This window comes from Oncorhynchus masou, chromosome 13 (genome assembly GCF_036934945.1).
Source record: "Oncorhynchus masou masou isolate Uvic2021 chromosome 13, UVic_Omas_1.1, whole genome shotgun sequence".
Lineage (NCBI taxonomy): Eukaryota > Metazoa > Chordata > Actinopteri > Salmoniformes > Salmonidae > Oncorhynchus > Oncorhynchus masou.
In genome coordinates this window covers 70029182-70044584 of record NC_088224.1, presented here as the reverse complement: position 1 = coordinate 70044584, position 15403 = coordinate 70029182, and the positions used below count along the sequence as shown (strand labels likewise).

Below are 15403 nucleotides of genomic sequence, written 5' to 3'. Positions count from 1 at the left end.
CCCCATTAAATCAAATCTCATTTTTATTTGTCACATGCTTCGTAAACAACAGGTGAGACTAAGAGTGAAATGCTTACTTACGGGTCCATTTTCCAACAATGCAGAGTTAAAGTTATAATAGAAAATAGAAATATTGACACAAGGAATAAATACACAGTTAATAACAAATAACAATGACGAGTAAAAATAACATGGCTATATTAATATAGGAAGTACCAGGTAATAACAAGGCTACATACAGGGAGTACCAGGTAATAACATGGCTGCATACAGGGTGTACCAGGTAATAACAAGGCTACATACAGGGAGTACCAGGTAATAACATGGCTATATTAATATAGGAAATACCAGGTGATAACATGGCTATATTAATATAGGAAGTACCAGGTAATAACAAGGCTACATACAGGGAGTACCAGGTAATAACATGGCTGCATACAGGGTGTACCAGGTAATAACAAGGCTACATACAGGGAGTACCAGGTAATAACATGGCTATATTAATATAGGAAGTACCAGGTAATAACAAGGCTACATACAGGGAGTACCAGGTAATAACATGGCTGCATACAGGGTGTACCAGGTAATAACAAGGCTACATACAGGGAGTACCAGGTAATAACATGGCTATATTAATATCGGAAATACCAGGTAATAACATGGCTATATTAATATAGGAAGTACCAGGTAATAACAAGGCTACATACAGGGAGTACCAGGTAATAACATGGCTGCATACAGGGTGTACCAGGTAATAACAAGGCTACATACAAGGAGTACCAGGTAATAACATAGCTAAATTGATATAGGAAGTACCAGGTAAAAACATGCCTACATACAGGGAGTACCAGGTAATAACATGGCTATATACAGGGAGTACCAGGTAATAACATGGCTATATACAGGGTGTACCAGGTAATAACATGGCTATATACAGGGAGTACCAGGTAATAACATGGCTATATACAGGGAGTACCAGGTAATAACATGGCTATATACAGAGTGTACCAGGTAATAACATGGCTACATACAGGGAGTACCAGGTAATAACATGGCTGCATACAGGGTGTACCAGGTAATAACATGGCTATATACAGGGAGTACCAGGTAATAACATGGCTATATACAGGGAGTACCAGTACCGAGTCAATGTGCAGAGGTACGAAGTAATTGAGATAGCTAGTGTGAAAGTGTGTGTGAGTTAGTTAGTGAGTGTGTGAGTGTGTGTGTGTGTGTGTGTGTGTGTGTGTGTGTGTGTGTGTGTGTGTGTGTGTGTGTGTGTGTGTGTGTGTGTGTGTGTGTGTGTGTGGCGTCAGTATGCATTTGTGTGCATGTTATGTGTGTGTGGGCATATGTGGTGTGTGTGTTGTGGTGTCAGTGTAAGTATCTGTGAGTGTGTGGGTAGAGTCCAGTGTGTGTGTGCATAAAGTCTGTGCATGAGAGTTGGTTCATAAAGGGTCAATGCAGGTAGTCTGGGTCGCCATTTGATTAGCTATTTAGCCGTCTTGTTAAGAAGTCTTATGGCTTGGAGGTAGAAGCTGTTCAGGGTCCTGTTGGTTCCAGACATAGTGCACTGGTACCACTTGCCATGTGATAACAAAAAGAACAGTCTATGGCTTGGGTGGCTGGAGCCTTTGACACTTTTTTGGGCCTTCCTCTGACACTGCCTGGTATAGGGGTCCTGGATGGCAGTTAGCTCGGAACGAGTGATATATTAGGCTCTCTACAGAGGGTTATTACGGTCGGGTGCCTTATAGTTGCCGTACCAAGCGGTGATGCAGCCAGTCAAGATGCTCTCAATGGTGCAGCTGTAGAACTTTTTGAGGATCTGTGGGCCCACACCAAATCTTTTAAGCCTCCTGAGGGGGAACAGGACACATCCCTTGACAAAACTATCTGTTGTTGTTATAAAAACCCAGACCTCGCATCAGTCAACAATGACTTGTTTCTCAAACACAGCTCATTGCTATCTGTTTTATACTGTGTCCATAACAGTATGAAAAGTGTATCCTGCTTCTATACACAACAGTAGTGCAACAGTCTCAATGGTTCTTAGAGTCTACACTTAAAAGTTATTGTGCCAAACATTCTGTGCTAATTAGGAAATAGGTTATTGTTAGAAATATAGTCAATCATAATAGGCTACATAATAGGCAACATAACTACTACGGGTAATCATTGCATTTCAGATTAAATCCAATTTTATTTGTCACATAGCCAAATACAACAGGTGTAGACCTTACAGTTAAATGCTTACTTACAAGGCCTTAACCAACAATGCAGTTAAGAAAAATAAGTGCTAAGGAAGTATTTACTAAAATAAACTGAAGTAGAAAATAGGAAAATAACAAATAATTAAAGAGCAACAATAAGATAACAGTAGCGAGGCTATATACAGGGGGTACCGGTACAGAGTCAATGTGCGGGGGCACAGGTTAGTCGAGGTAATATGTACATGTAGGTAGAGGTAAAGTGACTATGCATAGATAATAAACAGAGAGTAGCAGCACCGTAAAAATGGGGGTGGGTCAATGCAAATAGTCCAGGTAGCCATTTTATTAGCTGTTCAGGAGTCTTATGGTTTGGGGTTAGAAGCTGATAAGCCTTTTGGACCTATGATGATATTGGCCCTAAAGACCTAGCTGTGATGTGGATAGTTGCTAGTGAGATGCCATGTAGCTTGGCCTTTAATAGCCATTTGACTAGAATTATGAAGTAAGAACAACTGGCTCACAAAGAGTGAATTTGTGCAGTTTCTCAATCCCCACATCCACCACCTTTTAGGACCCCCACCAATAATTGACAGACACATGGCCAATCAGCGTCCTAGTCGTCATGTGACGCAACAACCCCCACATGGGCGGGATTATCCAGAAGGATATTGCGCATGTGCTTCTTCCGCTATACGCCACGGACAGAGAGGTCAGCCTGTTGTGTGTTTTTATTCGTAAACGTTAAAGATCAAACGGTAATTCTGATTCATAAATATTTAATCAGGGTTGGAATGAGCGTCATATGATTAATATCTTGATTTGACTTCTCATCTAGCAAAGCTCCTGTTGATAAAACTACCCGTTAACGCGAACCAGCTGTAGCTTCATAGCAAGTATGTGCTTTTAGCAACGCGGGTGTATCTACATACACTAGCGTAGCCCTTGATCATGCCCTTCCATTAAATTACACATAAATCATTGGACGTAGGGGGAGTTTTGTCTGAACATTAATACACATCGCTTGCATAGCATCGGTTTTGAAAGCAGAAGGACCTTTCATATCGGTGATTAAATATATATATTTTTAAACATGGATAAATTGATGCTCACTGATTTGGGTTCCTACCCGGTCATATTTCCATTTTACAGAGCTTGTTCACAGAAAACATACGGAAGAGTGGACTACCTGTACTAATTAGCTATCTGCGTCTCTGAACACCTGAAGACAGACGCAACAAACGTGTTGTCACAGAAAAGTACTGTCTGCTCCACCAGTGTTAAACCAGTGCAGCACAGGAGGTTTGATGGCACCTTAATTGAGGAGGACGGGCTCGTGGTAATGGGTGGTGTGGAATATTATCAAATACGTCAAACTTTCACACATTTCGCCATGTTTCACACATGATTATGAGCCGTCCTCCCCTCAGCAGCCTCCACTGCTGAGTAAGTGTATATTTTTATGTTTGTATAATTATTTTGATGTGATATGAAAGTACAATGATTTATGTTTCTGGAATCATACTGCAATTGATTCATGTTTAGATGGAATATTTGGCTGTTTTGGCTTCCAGTGGCAATTCCCCCATTAAACAGAACATGTAAGGTCACTGGACTAAGGAACAACATTAGGCACCTTTAGTCCAATATTGTGCTAACACTAGAGTTGCTTTCAATTGTATTCGGAGCACAAAAACAGTCCGTGGGAAGTTAAATACTATTCCATTTCAACTTATTGTGCTGGTTGGCAGGAGGGCCGGTCATTATGATCGGGGAATTTGAAACAGAATATATTCACCAATGCACCTGTCCTGATCTGTTTGTTTTGTGACTCCAACCCCAGTATGTTGCTGCCAATGTAATTCCCAGTGTTGTGTGTACAGTACCTTATACCCTTTCTCTTCTCAGGTATCATCATGTCCAGGGTGCCGATGGGCAAGGTGCTGCTGCGAAATGTTATTCGTCACACAGATGCCCACAACAAGGTGAGAGTGGGAGAGCTAGCTAAATGTGTGTGTGTGTGGCTGTGTACTCTCCCGATGATAGATGTGGTCTGTTTCAGATCCAGGAGGAGTCGGAGATGTGGAAGTTGAGGGGGATGGAGAAGGGGCCGTTCACCAGCCACAGATGGATGCCACAAGCCTTAAATACATCCAGGTCCCCTCACTGTTCGAGAATGGAAGTAGTGTAGCCTGAAACATCAGCCGGTGATGACTAGTAACACTAAGGCTCTGTCACGTCTGAGACACTGTCATGTTATTTGGATTGTGTCAAACCACGTGCAACAGCTCAGCTAGTATGCATGGCATGCACACACTTCAGGTGATAGAAATCTGAATGCACTACCAGTGTTTTGAAAAGTTTATTTAATAATGCTTTCCAGTGGATATAGGCTATTGACTGAAATTTCAGCTGCATAAGGACCAACCACCCAGACAACCGGTAGAATAAGTTAAAATGTCCTTTTATTCAACATTCCAGCTTGTAGAGGTCCTGAGAGGAGCCTTTCCAAATAATGGCATTGCGTTGTCTCAGACGGTACATAGCGTGAGTGTTAGCCTGATATATCAGCCGGTGATAGCTATCTTAGGCTGTGTCCCGATTCACCACCCTTTTCCCAAAGTGTGCACTTACTTCCCGGCATGGATATAAAAGCAATGTATTTGTGTAATCATTTGTTGGAGTCAGTTTCTACCATTTTAAGATTCATGACGGGAAGTGTGCAAGTGCACGTTTTGATAAAGGGTGGAGAATCGGGATGCAGCCTTACAGTAGCTTAGAAGCATGTTATATGGAATAGGTTGACAGACAGAATTAGAGTTCACCCATGTTGTCTATTCCTCAGGAGTCACATGCACTGTGATCGTTTGGAGGATGGGTCTGTAGACAGACTGGGAGACCGGCTGCGGGGAAGAGAACACGGTTCCAGCCAGGACAAGAGGAAGGCACGCGACTGGACCAAGAAACTCTATGACTTTGAGGCCAATGATTCAGACCGGTGCATCTTCTTTCTGTTTACACCTCTGTAGTATTATAACCTTGTGAGTTCATAAGTTTGTGTTTGAGTTGACAAACGGCGACATGCTATGAAAGGTGAATGTCATTGGTACTGTGCATGTTTCCTCTACAGATGGGGACACAGCGGTTTTAAGGAGCTATACCCCGAGGAGTTTAAAAGTGACTGGTAAGAAATGAACTGCATTAACATGAAATACCACGTCCCAAAACTAGTAGCTGTAGTAAGGATCAAATTAAAGTTGGCCTCCCGGGTGGCGCAGTGGTTAAGGGCGCTGTACTGCAGCGCCAGCTGTGCCACCAGAGACTCTGGGTTCGTGCCCAGACTCTGTCGCAGCCGGCCACGACCGGGAGGTCCGTGGGGCGACGCACAATTGGCCTAGCATCGTCCGGGTTAGGGAGGGTTTGGCCGGTAGGTATGTCCTTGTCTCATTGCGCACCAGCGACTCCTGTGGTGGGCCGGGCGCAGTGCACGGTAGCCAGGTGCACGGTGTTTCCTCCGACATATTGGTGCGGCTGGCTTCCAGGTTGGATGCGCGCTGTGTTAAGAAGCAGTGCGGCTTGGTTGGGTTGTGTTTCGGAGGACGCATGCCTTTCTAGCTGGCGCTGCAGTACAGCGCCCTGAACCACTGCGCCACCCGGGAGGCCAACTTTGATTTGATCCTTCTCCCGAGCCCGTAGTACGGGAGTTGTAGCGATGAGTCAAGATAGTAGCTACTAACAATTGGATACCACGAAATTGGGGAGAAAATTGTAAAAATTTGTGCACCAGCTGTTGTTTACAAATATGCACAGACCGCCCCCCTCGTCTTACCGGAGTGTGCTGTTCTATCCTGCCGGTGCAGCGTATATCCCGCTAGCCGAATATCCATGTCGTCATTCAGCCACGATTCTGTGAAACGTAGGATCTTACGGTTTGTGATGTCCTGTTGGTAGGATATTCGTGATGGCACCTTGTCTAATTTATTGTCCAAAGATTGCACGTTGGCGAGTAGTATTGACGGTAACGGCAGCTTTCCCAGTCGCCTTCGCCAGTTCCTGACCAGGTATCCGGCTCTTTGTCCTCTGTACCTGCGTCGCTTCCTCTTGCAAGTAACGCGGATGTCGATCCTGTGGGGTGTTTGGAGAATGTCTTGTGCATCGTCTTTGTTGTTGAAATCTCACTATTTGCTTCAATACAATAAATGTTGCATTGCTATAATGCCTGATTTGTCTTTTCAGGGATAGAGACCGTGGTGATGATCAGAATGGGCTTTGGAGAAAGAAAAAGTCCAGACTTAAAACGGACAAATCAAAACATCTGAAGAAGTCCTCCAAGAAGAAGAAAGAGGAAACGCGAAGGATCGGTGAGTCACACGGTGAGTCCAGCAGCGACCAGAGCGACAGTATCAAACGGGAACAGAAGAGGAAAAGCAGCAAGAGCAAACATAAGAGGAAAGAGGGAGAGAGAGGAGGAGAGCAGCTCAGAGGAGGATGATGATGAGGAGAGAGGGAGAAGGAGGAAATGATAGATGGACTCCCACAGAGACTCAGGACCAGAGTCACACAAGAAGAGGAGGAAAAACTGGAAAGCAGGAGAGGACAAATCGGAGGACAGTTCTGAGGATTGAACCTTTTTCCATTGGCAGCCAGTGACCTGTACCCTCATACTGCTCAACCCCCTTTCAGTTGCTGAAAGTGAGTGGGCAAAGCTTTCACAGTTACATCCCACTTCCACTTTAGTGTCCAATGTTTCCCACTAGATTTGTTGAGAACACGGCATCACCATAGCTAATTGCTAGACATGTTTGTGATTTGTCCAATAACAAGACAACTGAGGAATTGGCTAAAGTACAAATACAACTTTTGAACAGACCTACTGGCAGGGGAAAATATATCGCTCTTCCCTTAACAACTTTCCTCTGCAATACTCTTCTGTGCTTTACTTCTCTTTCTGTGTACAGCTGAGCACAAACCTGTGTTCTCCCCTAAGGCCATTCAGCAGTACCTCACCTTCTGTTACTGGTGCTGCTCAAGCTGCAGTGCTCAGATAGTGAGCTGACACTGCACAAATATGGACTAAACTAAAGCCACCTAATTCCACCTCATGACAAGTTGATTGACTGCTGAGCCTTGTCTCATAGTTAGTGTTCTGGCTTGACTTTAGCTGTTATACTATGGAAAATTATGACAATTGTGACAATCTTTTATGCTTTTTTAAAAATTCAGTATTTATTTTAAAAACGTTTGATTTATGGGAGTCGGGATTTAACGGAATGTCAGGTGGGACATTGAAAAGTAAAATGCAAATTTAGTTTTCTGAAAATGTACTCTGTTTATCACACCATACTTTTAGACAGGAAGGACAAATCACATGGATCTCATGTTATGACTGCAGGATATCTACATGACTATCATTCACAAGTCTTCTCAGTAGGCCTATTATAGCCTTTCTATTTCATGAGCTTGAGCATGAATTTGACTCTTCATGCATCAAATTCTATGAAATATTGCCCCTTGGGTTGAATACGTCCAGAACTGGGTACCATTTACCATATAACATTGTATAAATGGTGTACGGTTTCCCTCTAGTGTTTAGTTTCTACAGTACTCGCTGCAGATGTAATGTGCAAGAAAATGGAATAGGTCAGCACTGAATGGGAAGTTCTACATCACTATATAAACTCCTTTTAAGAGACCTGTTGAAAAAGGTGGTGTCGTCTAAAACAGGTTTGAGCGGCATAGTTTTCTTCTTACGTAGAGAGCAGGCCACTGCTATATGGTATCTTTTCAAGTTCATGCCTTTCTCCTTAATGATCATCACGCTGTACAAGGTTAATTTATTATTTAGTGGAAGGGCTAGGAGGCCTACAGGGTCTAATATCCTGTTATCTATGGTGCGTTGTCTCCACCTAGTGGCTCAATCAGTGTAGTAGACCCTGAGGATTGATTGACTCATGGCCTCGTTTGGCTTCATCAGAATAAATAGTTTGTGACAAATAAAGGAATATTGTTTCTGACTTGATGTTTGTATACTTTGACAGCAGCTTCCTTTGAGACCCTTGAAGTACTCCACATGTTTGTCTCAACATGCACAAGATATGATATCTTAATATATATTTGATAAGATACATGCCTTAATGCACATAGGCCTTCCCACTGATCCATGTGCAAGCAGCTTTCATGATTTTGATGAAAGGATCCAGGATCACCGTAAGAAAAGGACACGGCACAACCGGTACAGTTAATCCACAAAATGTAATACCCTCATAAGGGATAAGTGGTCCAAACCTTGTCGTACTAAATAGGGGGAAGTGTGAGGACACAGGTTTTTAATGTAAAAACTTGTGGCCAACACCCAAATGCTCAGTAAAAAGTTGTGACATATGACTTACATAGTACACATACACCAATGTTTTTAATATACTTCTATATGTATTTTTTTGTTGTCTTTTTATCTAGACCAGCCAGATACAATACCGATTAATATCATACAGTCACATCAGGAACAATACCTAGTAATATCATACAGTCCAACCAGCATGGAGGAGTCCACAGGTTTATCAGGTCCATCCTCTCTATGCTAACATTTGAAATCGGCATGTGTATAGTTTTATATTTTTATTAATGTATAGACTGGTGTGATACTTGTCCTCGTATCGTCGTGTCTTCGTGTGCAAAAGTCTTTGAAAGAACCCAAAGGATGATCAACATACAAGATACCTGGTTGTTCACTTTACAGTGTGATCTTTTTAACATTAAAAGGAAAAGTTACAAATGCCCCAACCCTTGGCATGTCAAAGAACAAAAAAACTCAAAGCATCACTCCCCATGAAACGGGGAAAACCATGATAGAAAGGAAAGTTTATGACTACAATGAGCAGCATCCTCCATTCGTACATATTTTAGAATAAGGCACTGCTGCAGAAACTAATGAAATGTCCAACAACTCTGTCGCTCTGGGAGTATGAGGGGTGGCAGGATGAAAGGGGACTGTTTTCTTCTCCAGCAACTCTATGAGTCTGTGTATGCATGGAGATTTATTTGTTAGATATGTAAATGTGTATGCATGAGGGTGTATGTGTCAAACTGTTGGTGTGTGTGTGTGTGTGTCTCTTTGAGAGAGCCAGAGAGGCCAGGCTGTATCTCTTACACTGTGCTCTCCAGCATCCATTCAGTGCTGCTGAAAGTGACTCTCCGGTTGGCGAGCGGTGAGGACTCCACGTTGAGCTGGTTTGTAGACTTGTGCCGCCTCGTCCGCGCTCTGCGGGGGTAACTGTGGCTCTGAAATATGGAGTAGTCTCCCCCGTCAAAACTGAACCTGTGCCTAGTTCGTGCCAGCTCATTATTAAATCCCATGTTGGCCAGGGCGCTCTTGTCCTTGAGCCTGGGGGCCTCCTTGGTGCTGGCGTTGGGACCTAGGAGACACAAGGATATGGTGGAGCCCATCAGGCTGCTTTCTGTCTGTGTGTCCTCTGACAGGGGGCCAGATCCAGAGCGCTGGGCGTCCAGGCTGGTCCTCCTCACCTTGTCCGTGGGCAGGGGGGGCAGCTCCACTTCCAGGACGGCCGTGGTGGCCAGAGGAGTGTCCCACTCCCTCTTGTCACTGTCCACCTTCAGCACCAGGGCCATGCACTCCTTGGCTGCCACCGGTAGGGCTTCTCTCTGGTGGCTGTCCTCGGCAGGCTGTTTGGAGGTGGAGCGTTGGAGTCTGTGCTGGCTGCCGTTGGTCTGGGAGTGCATGCTGGAGCTGACCTTGGCCTTGCTGTCCTCGGGGTTGCTGTGGGCTTTGTAGCGGATCATGAGGATGATGATAAACACCAGCACTGAAGCCACGATGATGCCGCCAATGATGATTATCATGGTGCCGCCCAGAAACTGGCTGTGGATGAAGCGACACTGGCTGACCTCGCTGGCTGTGTGGAACTGGACACAGCCGACCACGCGCGTGGCCGTCAGAGAGGTGATGCCATCGTCGTACACCGCCAGGACACACAGGTCATACTCCCGGCCCGCCGCCAGGTCGTTGATCAGGAAGGTCTTACTGGTGGACGGGATCATTCTGCAGAAAAAATGAAGGAATAAACAGGAGTGAAGGTTAGCTTTGCCAGGGTAGTTTTGACCTCACCCCCTCAGTTACCACCAATATGCTGTATGGAACAAAAGAGTGCCAGACCGTGTCACACTGCATTCCCATTAACGGCATGCACGTAAGAAGATTTAACCTGACACTAAGGTGTTTGAAAAAACACAGCAAAAAGACAGCCATGCCAACTTACTTCAGCTCCAGTGAGGCTTTAAATATCTCCCATATATTTGGGGCCCAAGTAAAGACAACAGTGCTGACACTTGACTTAGACACTAGGCAATGTTACATGGTGACAGTGCAAAATATCTCCCCCAGCATTTTATGTATACTATGATTGCAAAAGGTAAATAGAAAGGTGACAAACAAGCCATCACTATATATATATATATATATATATATATATATATATATATACTGTATATACATATTCTGTATATATATATATATATATATATATATACTGTATATGTCACAACATCTTCAAGGAAAGACAACGCAGGCTTCTGGCCAAATGCCCAAGTTTGATGTTGTGTGAAATAAACACATTGTCTATGAACATGAAGGAGAAAGACATTGTCTTTAGGCGGACATCTGTGTTAATATAATTAAAAACATGGCCATTTTCCCTCAAGGAACGCTTTGATGGTTGTCACTTGTAGGTAATAATATATCACCTAAAGACTAAACAACACGCAGGTCACTGTTTAAACACAGGGAAGAACATTATACAGGAGAATAGCTAATTAAATCAGAAACTATAAAATTAGCAAAGTCAACCAACAACAACAGCTTTAAACTTGACCTTTTGATTCCTTTGAGAAAACTTTCCAGTTCACTTTTTTTCATTTGTGCCCCGGTATTGGTGGTGCACACTGGGTCAAATAGACACACATCCAATAGACCTAAGTACTCTCAATTCAATAAGGGTATTTGAATGAGTAATACAAAATGGCAGTGTGAGCACAAACAGTGCAATCAGAAAGTATTCAGACCCCTTCCCCTTTTCTACACTTTGTTTGGTTACAGCCTTATTATAAAATTGATTAAATAAATAAAAATCTTCATCAATCTACACACAATATCCCATAATAACAAAGTGAAAACAGGTTTTAAGAAATGTTTGCAATTGTGTTACAAATAAAAAAAAGAAACATTATTTACATAAGTATTCAGGCCCTTTGCTATGAGACTCGAAATTGAGCTCAGGTGCATCCTGTTTCTGTTGATCATCCTTGAGATGTTTCTATAACTGGATTGGGGATATTTTTTTGGGGGGGGGGTATACTTTTCAGAGACGAGACTGGGAGACTAGTCAGGATCGAGGGAAAGATGAACGGAGCAAAGTACAGAGAGATCCTTGATGAAAACCTGCTCCAGAGCACCCAGGATGAAGGTTCACCTTCCAACAGGACAACAACCCTAAGCACAGCAAAGCCTACGCAGTTGAGGCTTCGGGACAAGTCTCTGAATATCCTTAAGTGGCCCTGCCAGAGCCCAGATTTGAACCCGATCCATGTATATTACAGCCTCGAGTCTTCTTGGGTATGACGCCTCAAGTTTGGCACACCTGTATTTGGAGAGTTTTTCCCCATTCTTCTCTGCAGATCCTCTCAAGCTCTGTCAGGGTGTATGGGGAGTGTCGCTACACAGCTATTTTCAGGTCTCTCCAGAGATGTTGGATCGGGCTCGAATCCGGGCTTAAAGAAATATCACATTTACATAAGTATTTAGACCCTTTATTCAGTACTTTGTTGAAGCATCTCTGGCAGCGATTACAGGCTGTAATCTCTACCGAAGGTGCTTCAACAAAGTACTGAGTAAAGGGTCTGAATACTTATGCAAATGTGATATTTCTTTAAGCTGTTTTTTGTCATTATGGGTATTTTAGGGGTATTATGGCGTATTTTAGAATAAGGATGTAACGTCAACAAATGTGGAAAAAGTCAAGGGGTCTGAATACTTTCCGAATACACTGAATTTCTCTTTTAAGATGAACTGAAATTAATGATTTAATTGGAGTAGACATGAGTCATTCATCAATGTGAAATAATTACATGTTGTAATATCTATCATATTAAACAGGGTCCCCTAATGTTCCACTGATAGTAATTCAAATGTGAGAAGCCTCTATCTGAAGAAGTTAGCATGCTCATGTCCCAGAATCTGACTCACGGGTGTCCTAGGAACAATTATGTCCTATTGGGATTACGTTAAGGGAAGGGGTTATTGTTGGGTTGGGGTTAAGGACTGGGATGTGATAGTGCCTGCTGAACCTGGATAATATTGAGACAAAGGGGTATATTTAAGCAATAAGGCCTGAGGGGGTGTGGTAAAGGGCTGTTCTTAAAAAAGGTGCAACGTGGAGTGCCTGGATACAGCCCTTAGCCGTGATATATTGGTTATATATCACAAACACAAGAGGTACCTTATTACTGTTACAAACTGGTTATCAACGTAATTAGAACAGTAAAAATAAATGTTTTGTCATACCCGTGGTATACGGTCTGATATACCACGGCTGTCAGCCAATCAGCATTCAAGGCTTGTACCACCCAGTTTATAATTACACTCTAAAGGCCAAGTCATATGTCTTAATCGTGTAATATTTCTTTTCTGATAGGTTTAGAGCTAATCAACTGGAAATGTAAAGTCATACTATGCATTTTTATCAATTGAAATCAACATATGGTCTGTTTATACCCTCTTTTAACCCTAAACCATAATACATTTTGCGCATACTTAAATGTAGTGACATAGTTAATCATACAGCACCTATTCAGCTCTGGGAGTTCTGTATGTATTATAATGGACTGTCATGCCATTCAGCAGATGGGCATTCCAGATGGCTCAGAACGTCTCCAGAGCTGGTTCAGACCCCCACCCCACCTCAGCCTCATCCCCACCCGCACCCTATTTTTTTGTTCAATTGAATGCCCTTGTCTATAACTGTTCTGTACTTGTCATGTATTTGTACGTTTTATGTGGACCCCAGGAGGAGTAACTGCTGCACTAAACTCCCTTTCCACCAGCTCCAGTCCTCCAGCCCTAGTGCTCCCATTCCCCCAGCACCAGCCCCCACATGGCTTACCTGTAAACCAGTGTGTCGTCTGCAGTGCTGTTGTACTGAATCTGGTACATCCTGATGCCTGGGATGTGGCGCTCGGAGGGCCAGCGGATCACAGCCGAGGAGGAGGTCAACTCGACCACCACCACCCTCCTGTCCTGGTGCTTGTCATGGCCCTTGGTGTCGTTGCCTGACTTGGAGGAGGTGGTGATATCAGAGAGGCCCCGATCAGCCTCGCGCATGTGATGCAATGTGTTGTTTACGAACAGGGGCAGAGGGATCATGTTGATCTCCACGGCAGCTGTGGCGATGCCTGCAGCATTGGAGGCCACACAGTTGAAGGCACCGCTGTCCTTTAGGGTGGTGATGAGGATGTCCAAGGTACCGTTGTCATACAGGATGGTGCGGGAGTTGTTATGCACCAGCTTGCCGTCTGGGAAGCGCCAGTGGATGGCCGGGTCTGGGTCTCCCATGGCCTTGCACTTGAGGGTGACCCCCTGGCCCTCCATGACGTAGGGCTTGGTGGATAGGTTCTTGGTGATGAGCGGGGGCTCGCAGATGAACTCCTCCTCCTGGATGGACCAGAAGTACTTGTCCATGAGGTGCTCCGGGGAGGCGCATGTCTCCAGGTCGTCGTGTCGTGTCAGTCTGCGGAGCCACAGCAGCTCACAGTTACAGTGGAGAGGGTTCCCTCCGAAGCTCACTGCCAAGGAAGACGGGTTGGAGCCCTTGGCGTCTGACAGCACCTGGGCATGCTGAAACAAGCTGTCTGGAGGTAGCTTCTGCAGCCGGTTGGAGGTCATATCCAGACGAACCAGCTTGGTGAGGAGCGTGAAAGTCCCAGCTCCGATGTGATCGATCAGGTTGTGATCAAGGGTGAGGATGTTGATGTGGCTCATCCTGCCTATCTCCTCCCAGGGCAGGGTCCTCAGGTTGTTGTTGGACAGATCCAGGTCCTCGATGGTCGACACAAACTCATCAAAGGAGGTAGGGGCCACGTGGTGGATCTGGTTGTTCCCCAGTATGAGGTGGCGGAGGTTGACCAAGCCTTTGAAGTGGTCGCTCTTGATGACACTGAGGCGGTTGCCGTCCATGTGGAGGGCTCGTAGGGAGCGCAGTCCCAGGAAGGCATGGGGTGTGATCTGGCTGATGGTGTTACGGGACAGGGTGAGGTGGACCAGGCTGGTCATGTTGAAAAAGTCTTTCCTGCGGATGATGGTGATGAAGTTGTCTGTGAGGCGCAGCTCCACGGTCTTGCGGTCGATGGTTGGGGGCACAAACAGCAGACCGGTCTTAGCACAGAGGAGAGTCAGAGTGGGGGAGAGGTGCTGGCAGATGCAGCGGCCGGGGCAGTTGTAGCCCTTCACCAGCACCGCACATAGAAGTACACACAGCAGCACACACACAACCAGCCGCTCCATGGTCTGTCTGTCTGTCTGTCTGTCTGTCTGTCTGTCTGGGTGTCAACTTCCAGATCCTGGAACAGATAAAGATAGAGAGAGAAATGGCAGAGATACGTTAAAACTGGTATATTTGGGGGGTTTAAAATCATATCATTTATAATGAACAGATGTTACACAAATGGAGTCATCAACCAAGATGATGGAAACTGCTAGTAGGGTACCGATCACCAGAGAGACATGTGAGACATGTTAGAGGTTGTTGTGAGATGATAGAAGACTGAACCCCAGCCCACCCATTATTCCAGTAAGAAAACACAGAATCGGCCAGCAAAACAAACACAAACTGGATAATATGCCAGCAGACTGCTGCATCAATGTCGATCCCTTACAAATTTGAATAATTAGTGTCGTTTTTACACGGAGCTAATATGTCATAAACTTCCCTGTCATACCGAATGGTTTGTGTGTTTTCTAGCTCTGAACTTCACAACAGCGTAGGGCATTATTAAGGGGAGAAAGGGTGCTTGTCAGCACTGCTTAAGGATTTATATGACCTTTTCATGCTCCCTTCACTCTTCATGCCTCAGAAATGTGCTGCAGAATTAGACATGAATTTGTCAAGTAAATCATAGCAACAAAACAT

The 15403-nt window shown here is 44.4% G+C and overlaps 2 protein-coding genes across 2 annotated transcripts; one reads left to right on the top strand and one right to left on the bottom strand.

Moving 5' to 3' along the window:
* Positions 1 to 2890: 2890 nt before the first annotated feature.
* LOC135552957 (uncharacterized protein NKAPD1-like) lies at positions 2891 to 8229 on the top strand. Its single transcript, XM_064984919.1, has 7 exons — positions 2891 to 3106; positions 3363 to 3656; positions 4119 to 4195; positions 4273 to 4367; positions 5056 to 5208; positions 5341 to 5394; positions 6447 to 8229. The coding sequence occupies exons 3-7, from the start codon at positions 4127 to 4129 to the stop codon at positions 6700 to 6702; spliced, it is 627 nt and encodes a 208-aa protein (XP_064840991.1). The 5' UTR covers positions 2891 to 3106; positions 3363 to 3656; positions 4119 to 4126; the 3' UTR covers positions 6703 to 8229.
* A 374-nt stretch (positions 8230 to 8603) lies between these two features.
* On the bottom strand, positions 8604 to 14778 carry LOC135552956 (leucine-rich repeat and fibronectin type III domain-containing protein 1-like). The gene is made up of 2 exons (XM_064984918.1): positions 13382 to 14778; positions 8604 to 10266 (listed from the first exon to the last, which is right to left on the bottom strand). The coding sequence occupies exons 1-2, from the start codon at positions 14776 to 14778 to the stop codon at positions 9354 to 9356; spliced, it is 2310 nt and encodes a 769-aa protein (XP_064840990.1). The 3' UTR covers positions 8604 to 9353.
* Between the last annotated feature and the right edge of the window lie 625 nt (positions 14779 to 15403).

Excerpts from the sequence above, each read along its gene's own strand:
- LOC135552957 (XM_064984919.1), top strand. The coding sequence starts at position 4,127 with ATGTCCAGGGTGCCGATGGGCAAGGTGCTGCTGCGAAATGTTATTCGT. Across the intron at positions 4,368-5,055 it reads CAAGCCTTAAATACATCCAG|GAGTCACATGCACTGTGATC; the intron begins GTCCCCTCACTG and ends TCTATTCCTCAG. Across the intron at positions 5,209-5,340 it reads GAGGCCAATGATTCAGACCG|ATGGGGACACAGCGGTTTTA; the intron begins GTGCATCTTCTT and ends TTTCCTCTACAG.
- LOC135552956 (XM_064984918.1), bottom strand. The coding sequence starts at position 14,778 with ATGGAGCGGCTGGTTGTGTGTGTGCTGCTGTGTGTACTTCTATGTGCG. Across the intron at positions 10,267-13,381 it reads GACGACACACTGGTTTACAG|AATGATCCCGTCCACCAGTA; the intron begins GTAAGCCATGTG and ends TTTTTTCTGCAG.